This window comes from Budorcas taxicolor, chromosome 15 (assembly GCF_023091745.1).
Source record: "Budorcas taxicolor isolate Tak-1 chromosome 15, Takin1.1, whole genome shotgun sequence".
Classification (NCBI taxonomy): domain Eukaryota; kingdom Metazoa; phylum Chordata; class Mammalia; order Artiodactyla; family Bovidae; genus Budorcas; species Budorcas taxicolor.
In genome coordinates, this window is record NC_068924.1 from 75834561 (window position 1) to 75845021 (window position 10461).

A 10461-nucleotide genomic window follows, 5' to 3' on the forward strand; every position below is an offset into this window, starting at 1 on the left:
TCCAATGGTGAGCATGTCTTTAAACATTCTGAATCCAGCATCACTTGTACTGTAGCATCCACAGAAACAATTCTCATCGATGAACTGTTTAAAGAAAGCTATGTGAGAGAAACTCCTTAACCTCAAATTAAATTCTTAAAACGAGAGTTGCCTAGGTGTCTGGAGTTGCCAAGTTAATGGTAAGAACAATAAGGTCCATGAATGGAGCTCCTATCACAGAAAAATTGCTTTCACCTGCAGTTCCATCTCATTTGGTTCTCTGTGTAACCCTGAGAAGTGGTTGGAACAGTAACGTCAATCCAGTTAACAAATCGAGAAACATCCAAGGCAAAGGAGAGTGAAATCCACTTCAGCTTTGGTTTCGGTATTATCCCTTTATTAGAAAACCTAGACAGTGCATTAAAAAGCAGAGAGATTCCTTTGCCGACAAAGGTCCATCTAGTCAAGGCTATGGTTTTTCCAGTAGTCATATATGGATGTGAGAGTTGGACCACTGATGCTTTTGAACTGTGATGTTGGAGGAGACTCTTGAGAGTCCCTTGGAGTGCAAGGAGATTCAACCAGTCCATCCTAAAGGAAATCAGTCCTGAATATTTATTGGAAGGACTGATGCTGAAGCTGAAACTCCAATACTTTGGCCACCTGATGTGAAGAACTGACTCATTTGAAAAGACCCTGATGCTGGGAAAGATTGAAGGCAGGAGGAGAAGGCAACAGAGGATGAGATGGTTGGATGGCATCACTAACTCGATGGATATGAATCTGAGCAAGCTCTGGGAATTGGTGGTGGTCAGGGAAGCCTGGTGAGCTGCAGTCCATGGGGTTGCAAAGAGTTGGACATGACTGAATGACTGAACTATATACCTGACATCAGTTCAGTTCAGTTCAATCACTCAGTCGTGTCTGACTCTTTGTGACTCCATGGACTGCAGCACACCAGGCTTCCTTGTCCATCACCAGCTCCCCGAGCTTGCTCAGACCTGACATACCTGACATGTCTCATGACTTAGAGGCATTGCCCAGAGACAACAATCCCATCTTCTATGAAACAGACTGTATTTGGTGTCAGAATTCTCTGTACAAATGTTTAATCCACTCAGGGCTCCAAGTAGGAAATATCTCTCTCTTTTTTAAATATAAATTTATTTATTTTAATTGGAGGCTAATTACTTTACAATGTTGTATTGGTTTTGCCATAGATCAACATGAATCCACCATGGGTGTACACGAATATCTCTTATCAGATATTTGAATATCACTGAAGTCAAACCACTAGTGACTAGTAAGGTAGGTCCTCCAAATTAGGTCTTTAGACTTCAAATCCAAGACTCTTTATATTGGATTAATATTAAATTGCTTATCTGTGTGATGAGATTAAGGGCTGATTACTGACTATTCTCAGTAACCATTTTTGGAAACTGGTACAACTGAGGCTGTTCCAGTACCACTGAGCTTCCTATCAGAGTCTCTCCTATTTCTGCCAAACAACCTCTTGATCCACAGTCTCATCATGGCATTTTCCACATCCATGTTTCTCAGGGTGTAGGTCAAAGGGTTCAGCTTGGGTGTGATGATGGTGTAAAATACAGCCACTACCTTGTTCTCAGGGAAAGTGGTGGAAGGTCTCAGGTACATGAAGAGGCAGCGGAAGAAAAGCAAGATGGCGGCAATGATATGGGAAGCACATGTGGGCAGGGCCTCGTGCCTCCCCTCTGATGAGCAGGTCTTGAAAGAAAGCAAGATGACAATGTAAGAACCGACAAGAATGACAAAGGAGCTCAGTGAAATCACGCCACTGTTGGCCACCATAACGAGCCCCAGCACATACGAGTCTGTGCAAGCCAGCTTCAGTAAAGGGTGGACGTCACGGAAGTAGTGGTCGTTCAGGTTTGGGCCACAGGAAGGCAGTTGTACACTGAGCATGGTCTGGACCAGAGTATGCACAAACCCTCCTAACCAGCAGAACACCAGCAAGATGGAGCAGAATTTCCAGTCCATGATAGTCAAATAGTGCAGAGGCTTACAGATGGCCACGTACCTGTCATAGGCCATCACTGTGAGGATAAAGATTTCTGTGCAGCCAAACAGGTGGGAGAAAAAGAGCTGGAGCATACAGCCAACAAAAGACCCAGAGGGATGGTATGGGGAGGGAGGTGGGAGGGGGGTTCAGGATTGGGAACACGTGTACACCCGTGGCAGATTCATGTTGATGTATGGCAAAACCAACACACTATTGTAAAGTAATTAGCCTCCATTTAAAATAAATAAATTTAAATTAAAAAAATGAGATTCTTTTGTCCTTGACTTAAAAGTCAATAATCAGCCTGGGGGCTGTGACAGAGGAATAGCAGATGTCAACAAAGGATAGGAGGCTGAGGAAGAAGAACATCAGAGAGCTGATATTTGGGCTCCTTAGAACAGTCATTATAATGAAAAGATTTCCTGTCATGAGGATTATATAAAAAAGTAGGAACAAAATGAAGCATAGTTGCTGTACTTCCTTATTCTGGGAAATACCCATGAGGATCAATTCAGTAACATTATTTCCCATGAAACCTGGAAGTTCACAAGAGAGAAATGCATTGTGATTTACCTGTTGGAAAAAGGATAAAGGACAATTAGATTGGGGCACATGATATAACATTATTGTTATTATTATTATTATTATTTTTTTACCAGTTATTCACAAAGCTCCTCCCTTAAAGGTTTTGGTTTCATTATACTCTGTTTCTTAAAATTACATGAGACTAAGGGTAGGATAGAGGGAGCAAGAGGAGAGAAAAGCAAAACTGATGGGTTTTAAATATATTTAGGCATGAAGTCTAGGTTCTCCACTTGTCAGTTGTCCGAATCATAGTTGCTTGATAATTTAAATTATATCTTCTTTTTAAATCAAGTTTCCAAGTGATAAAGTCCACTCTCCTGTTCCAAGATGCTTTCCCCCTATGTTCCAGTTGATATGTGGAATGTGAAGTGAAGTGAAATTTGCTCAGTCGTATCCGACTCTTTGCAACCCCATGGACTATATAGTCCATGGAATTCTCTAGGCCAGAATACTGGAGTGGGTAACCTTTTTCTTCTCCAGGGGATCCTCCCAGCTCAGGGATTGAACCCAGGTCCCCTGCATTGCAGGTGGATTCTTTACCAGCTGAGCCACAAGGGAAATATGGAATCTATGTAAATATACACACACATTTGTGAGCATAAGTACTGATACACGTCTTCATATGTACAACTTTGAGCCAGACCTGGGATGTAACGAGTCTTCTATGTAGCTCATTGGCCTCCCAAATTACTTTCAACCTGATTGTCTTTATCACATTCAGTTCAGTTCAGTTGTTCAGTCATGTCTGACTCTCTGTGACCCCATGGACTGCAGCACACCAGGCTTCCCTGTCCATCACCGACTCCCAGAGCTTACTCAAACTCATGTCCATTGAGTCGGTGATGCCATCCAACCATCCCATCCTCTGTCATCCCCTTCTCCTCCTGCCTTCAATCTTTTCCAGCATCAGGGTCTTTTCGAATGAGTCAGTTATTCGCATCAAGTGGCCGAAGTATTGGAATTTCAGCTTCATCATCATCAGTCCTTCCAATGAATATTCAGGACTGATTTCCTTTAGGATGAATTGATTAGACCTCCTTGCAGTCCAATGGACTCTTGAGAGTCTTCTTCAACACCACAGTTCAAAAGTATAAATTATTCAATCCTCAGCTTTCTTTATGGTCCAACTCTCACATCCATACATGACTACTAGAAAAACCATAGCTTTGACTAGATGGACCTTTGTCAGCAAAGTAACGTCTCTGCTTTATAATATGCTGTCTAGGTTGGTCATAACTTTTCTTCCAAGGAGCAAGCGTCTTTTAATTTCATGGCTGCAACCACCATCTGCAGTGATTTTGGAGCCCAAGAAAATGAAGTCTATCACTGTTTCCATTGTTTCCCCATCTATTTGCCATGAAGGGATGGGACTGGATGCCATCACCTCAGTTTCCTGAATGCTGAGTTTTAAGCTGGCCAGCTTTTTGAATGATGAGTTTTTATCACATTAGATTATTATATTATTCTGGGACTTCACTTTTTGTCTCTTCTCATCTGTTTAGAAGTTGGAGAAAGTGCATAGAGGCTTCACAAAATGGAAATACCATTTGCAAGATACTCAAATCTTCAGATTCCACTTGACGTTAATTGTTACAGGATTTGGGGAGGTACCAGTTCTCAATTAGGTTTAGTAGTGCCTCTGACAATGCCCAACTGTGAGATCTGGGAAAAGTTATTTGTCTTCACTGAGACCTCATTTCTTTGGTCAAAGGACTGACTCTAGAAGGTCAATCCCTCTAGAGAACACCAAGGTCTCCTCCAGGTAATGTTATATCATGAAATTTAGGGTTATTTCTCCAATACAAAGAATCACTGCCATTGAATATGGTTTCTTTCTTTTACTGTTTTTGTGTCCCTTTGAACCAAAGATGAATAAAGGTGGGGACAATGTGTATTTATTTTGGTGTTGGTTTATTAGTTTGGCAAGTCATTTAAGCATTTTTAAACTTCATCTTTCAAATGGGAAGCTACTGACTACTTCAGAGAATTGTTTCAAGTACCAAACCTAGTCCAGCATATTGGAAGTGCTCACTGAATTATGCCTTTTGGTTTTCCAACTCGACTTCCATTACATTTTGTTATGAAGCTTTTTAAATATACACAGAACAGAGATAATAAGTGCTCATATACTTGCTGTTTAGTCGCTAGGTCATGTCTGACTCTTTGTAACCCCATGAGCTGCAGCACCCCAGGCTTCCCTGTTCTTCAGTATCTCTCAGAGCTTTGCTCAGTCTCATGGCCACTGAGTCAGTGATGCTATCTAACCATCTCATTACTCACATTAAAAAATGATTTTGCCATTTTTACCACAATAATTCTGTGGTAAAATTATTTTACCACATTTGCTTCATGGGTCTCTCTTTTTCCTTACTTTTTTGTTCCAAATTATTTTAGTGGACGTCTATCATCACGTCATTTCAGCTTCAGTATCCATGTCTCTGGAATTAAGGCATTAAAAAACGAGCATGAGGCCTTAACCACATCTAATAATATTGCCAGTAGTTCCCGGGATCTGGTCTGCTGCAGCCGTGTTCTCTTCCCACTGCTCCTTATAGTAATTAGCTGAGCGCCTACTTTGCCTGCTGTGTGGAATAGGGTCACTCACTATGAGTAACTGAATAGCTGCCGTATGGACAGTGTGATTAAAAAACTGAACTTTCAATTTTATTTAAATTTAATTAAAAAAAGTCATAAAATGTTTGACATCATAAAAATTTGTATAATTGAGTTAAACAAGATTTTAATATTACAAAAATCAGTTCAGTATAGTTCGGTCACTCAGTCATGTCCAACTCTTTGCAACCCCATGGACTGCAGCATGCCAGGCCTCCCTGTCCATCACCAACTCCCAGAGCTTCAGTTCAGTTCAGTCGCTCAGTCGTGTCTGACTCAAACTCATCTGCATTGAGTTGGTGATGCCATCCAACCATCTCATCCTCTGTCATCCCCTTCTTCTCCTGCCTTCAATCTTTCCCAGCATCAGGGTCTTTTCCAGTGAGTCAGTTCTTCACATCAGGTGGCGAAGGTTTTGGAGTTTCAGTTTTAGCGTCAGTCCTTCCAATGAATATTCCAGACCAATTTCCTTTAGTATGGACTGGTTGGATCTCCTTGCAGTCCAAGGGACTCTCAAGAGTCTTTTCCAACACCACAGTTAAAAAGCATCGGTTCTTCGGCACTCAACTTTCTTTATGGCTCAACTCTCACATCCATACATGACTACTGGAAAAACCATAGCTTTGACTAGATGGACCTTTGTCGGCAAGGTAATGTCTCTGCTTTTTAATATGCTGTCTAGGTTGGTCATATCTTTTCTTCCAAGGAGTAAGCATCTTTTAATTTCATGGCTGCAGTCACCATATGCAGTGATTTTTAAGCCCAAGAAAATGAATTCTGCCACTGTTTCCACATCTATTTGCCCTGAAGGGATGGGACCGGACGCCATGATCTGTTTTTTGAATGTTGAGTTTTAAGCCAGCTTTTTTACTTTCGTCTTTCAGTTTTATCAAGAGGCTCTTTAGTTCTTCAATTTTTGCCGTAAGGGTGGTGTCATCTGCATATCTGATGTTATTGATATTTCTCCCGGCAATCTTGATTCCAGCTTATGCTTCATCCAGTCCAGCATTTTGCATGATGTGCTCTGCATATAAGTTAAATAAGCAGGGTGACAATATATAGCCTCGATGTACTCCTTTCCCACTTTGGAACCAGTCTGTTGTTCCATGTCTGGTTCTAACTGTTGTTTCTTCACCTGTGTACAGGTTTCTCAAGAGGCAGATGAGATGGCCTGGTATTCCCATCTCTTTAAGAATTTTCTACAGTTTGTTGTGATCCACACAGTCAAAGGCTTTGGCATAGTCAATAAACCAGAGTAGATGTTTTTCTGGAACTCTCTTGCTTTTTCTATGATCCAACGGATGTTGGTAATTTGATTTCTGGTTCCTCTGACTTTCCTAAATCCAGCTTGAACATCTGGAAGTTCTCAGTTCATGTACTGTTGAAGCCTCGCTTGGAGAATTTTGAGTATTACTTTGCTAGCATTGTGTGATGAGTGCAATTATGCGGTAGTTTGAACATCCTTTGTCATTGCCTTACTTTGGGACTGGAATGAAAACTTAACCTTTTTCAGTCCTGTGCCCACTGCTGAGTTTTCCAAATTTGCTGGCTTATTGAGTGCAGCACTTTAAAAACATTATCTTTGAGGACTTGAAATAGCTCAGCTGGAATTCCATCACCTCCACTAGCTTTGTGATGCTATTGATGCTTCCTAAGGCCCACTTGACTTTGCACTTCAGGTTGTCTGGATCTAGGTGAGTGATACCATCATGGATATCTGGGTCATTAAGATCTTTTTTGTATAGTTCTTCTGTATATTCTTGCCACTTTTTCTTAATATCTTCTGCTTCTGTTCGTTCTATACAATTTCTGTCTGTTATTGAGTCCATCTTTGCATGAAATGGTCCCTTGACATCTCTAATTTTCTTGAAGAGATCTCTAGTCTTTCCTATTCTATTGGTTTCCTCTATTTCTTTGCACTGATCACTAAAGAAGGCTTTCTTTTCTCTCCTTGCTATTCGTTGGAACTCTGCATTCAGGTGGGTATATATTTCCTTTTCTCCTTTGTCTTTCACTTCTTTTCTTTTCTCAGCTATTTGTAAGGCCTCCTCAGACAACCATTTTGCTTTTTTGCATTTCTTTTTCTTTGAGATGGCCTTGATCACTTGCTCCTGTACAATATCATGAACCTTTGTCCATAGTTCTTCAGGCACTCTATCAAATTACAAAAATAAATTCTATCTATTTCTTTTGCTTTTATTATGTGGTTACAAAAATATTTAAAATGACAATGTGGCTTGTATTCTGTTTCTTTTCCACAGTGCTGTACTGAGGATTAGGCTCTGGTCTCAGTGTGTGACCATAATATCTAATTTAGTTGTAACACTCTGAAGTATGCTGCTGCTGCTGCTGCTGCTAAGTCATTTCAGTTGTGTCTGACTCTGTGCGACCCCATAGATGGCAGCCCACCAGGGTCCCCCATCCCTGGGATTCTCCAGGCAAGAACACTGGAGTGGGTTGCCATTTCCTTCTCCAATGAATGAAAGTGAAAATAGGTTTGAGGTCTTCTTAATAGGGAGGTTCATATTTTTTAAAGGCCAATGGAAATTTTACCTTTAAGTGATATAATATAGCACAGGCTAAGACAATATTTTTTTAAATTTAAATTTATTTATTTTAACTGGAGGCTAATTACTTTACAATCTTGTATTGGCCAATTGAATCTTTGTTCTACCAATGACTAGCTATGACTGTGGATAAACTTAGTTTTCCTTAGTTTATCCTTAGTTTTCCTTACTGGGTTTTATTTGTTATGCGAATAGTGGAACTAGTTCTACATACTCCACAGTGTCGCTACAATTAAATTAGATATTATGGTCATGTTTGAGGGCTTCTTGGGGTTCCCTGGTAGCCAGCTTGGTAAAGAAGCCACCTGCAATGCAGAAGACCCCAGTTTGATTCCTGGGTCGGGAAGATCTGCTGGAGAAGGGATAGGCTACCCACCCCAGTAATCTTGGGCTTCCCTGGTGGCTCAGCTGGTAAAGAATCTGTCTGCCATGTGAGACCTGGGTTTGATCCCTGGGTCGGGAAGGTCCCCTGGAGAAGGGAAAGGCTACCCACCCCAGCATTTTTACCTGGAGAATTCCATGGACTGTATAGTCCATGGAGTCTCAAAGAGTCAGACACGACTGGGGCGACTCTAACCCACTCCAGTATTCTTGCCTGGAGAATCCCATGGACAGAGGCGCTTGGTGGGCTACAGTCCACGGGTTGCAAAGAGTTGGACATGACTTCACTTTCACTTTCACTTATTCTTCTAGGGTCTCTGGGAGAGAACTGCCACTTTAATTAACTTAAATAATGTAATTAACCAAGATGGACACCAGTACTCTGTGATAAGTTAGTGGATTCCTGATATCTGTGCCCTCGGTAGACCCACCGGCCTATAACTACACAGTCGTTCTGACTGTAGGACAGGCAGTCTTAGAAAAGGGTTCTGATCATGGAGAAGCATATTCACACTCTCCCATTATCCTGCCAGAGTCTGGGGCTCAGCAAGATCCTTTCACCCATCTTGCCTCCCCGACTGTTACCTGCCATGTGGTGCTGCAACTAGGTGTGGAGTTTCCCACATATGCCAGAAGCTTTCAATCAGTAGCTGAACGTGGATCGAGGCAAAATCTAACGGATGAGACTTCAGGCTTCTCCAAATGCTGAACTCCACCGCCTGACTGGATGTCAGTCCTTGAGAAAATCTATCATCACACTTGTCCCGAAAGAAGTGGCTTTCCAAAAGTCTGGTGTAGATGCATGTTTGACCCCTTTAGGTATCTTCTGTTTATTTTGATCTTAATGTATAAAGCCATCATCTTTGAGATTACTTGGTGTCTCCTGAAAAATAGTCCCCCATTTATTCCTTAGAATTGCTGCCTTGGTCACAAAGCAAGGTCATTTGTTTTTATGCCTAGAGCAAAGCTAAGTTTATACATTGCTAAGATCTTGGCAGGTTTTCAGTAAACAGGAAGGACAGAGGATAAATGTAGAAGAGAAATATGTGACTGAGAACATTCCAAAGTTAACTTACTTTCTCTCTGAGATCCAGAGTTGCTCGTCACCTCAGTGTAAGTTTGGTCAAGGGTCCCGGTTTAAGGCTTTTTCAAATCCAAATGCTATGGCTTGAGAAGGAGAAAGAAAAGCCCCCTTTTACTTAGAGAATGCTGTGCTGTCACTATCCTGAGTAATGAGCTCCATTGAGCTTTCCAAGCTGCTTTCCCTGTTGAAAATTCTGATGAAAATACACAAAACTTTCCCACTGCATTGGTCAATGTGGGAATCCTCTTGGGAGATGACTGCTTTTTACGGTCCCTGGATGTGGATCGCCATGGATACCCATCCTTTAATTTAACTGTAATGGATTCCATTGGTTAAATACTTACTATGTGTTCTGCATTATTATAAGCACTTTGTAGGCATTGCATGGCTTCTTGTTTTGTGTTTAGGGCCTCAGTTGAACTGAATTGATGTAATCAGGATTGTTGTTTTTAGGATCACAATCATCATTGTTCCATGCACAACCTGCTCAGTATTATTTTAATAAGTAAATACCTATGAGACATAATGTAATCCAAGTGTTGAGCATTATGGATAACTTAAATCTGCGTGCTTACTCACTAGCCTATCCCATTGTCTATCCTTGAACTCCAAGGAGTAACTTTATTTTAAAATCTGTGTCGTTTACTGTTTTGATTTAGAATATTTTAAGATTGAATGCTGTTTCTTGACTATCATACCATTTTGATAGTTTTGTAAAAGGCCCCTACATTTTTTTTTTTTTTCATTTTTAGGTGAGTTATCTTTTGTTATTGATCTGTAGAAGTCCTTTTTATGTAATCTGGATTTTATATAATCTGTGTAAAATCCCCTTGCCCTACCTGTATCTATGTTTCTGTCTCTATCTTCACATTTATATCATTTCCTCTCCCAACTTTGTAACTTGTTTTTTCTTTTAATGGTATTTCTTGAGGAATAGAAGTTCTTATTTTAACATAATATAATTTATTGATATTTCCCATAATTATAGTTGTTATGAACTGATTATTTTTTTGTCCTTCAAAATTCATATAAAATCTTAGCCCCCAATGTGATGGTATTGGAGGTGGTGCCTTTGAGATGTGATTAGGGCATGAGGGTGGAGCCCCCAAGAAAGACTCCAGAGAACTTGCTCATCCCTTCCACCACATGGAGACACGGCAAAAGGCTTTCTGTGAGTCAAGAAGTGGGTCTTCTCCAGACACTGAATCCTT

General features: G+C 40.8%; 1 protein-coding gene across 1 annotated transcript; it reads right to left on the reverse strand.

Moving 5' to 3' along the window:
- Positions 1–1398: 1398 nt before the first annotated feature.
- Positions 1399–2551, reverse strand: LOC128059939 (olfactory receptor 4S2-like). The gene is given in 2 exon segments (XM_052652183.1): positions 1399–2127; positions 2288–2551. Coding segments are annotated over 2 exon segments (993 nt in total).
- Between the last annotated feature and the right edge of the window lie 7910 nt (positions 2552–10461).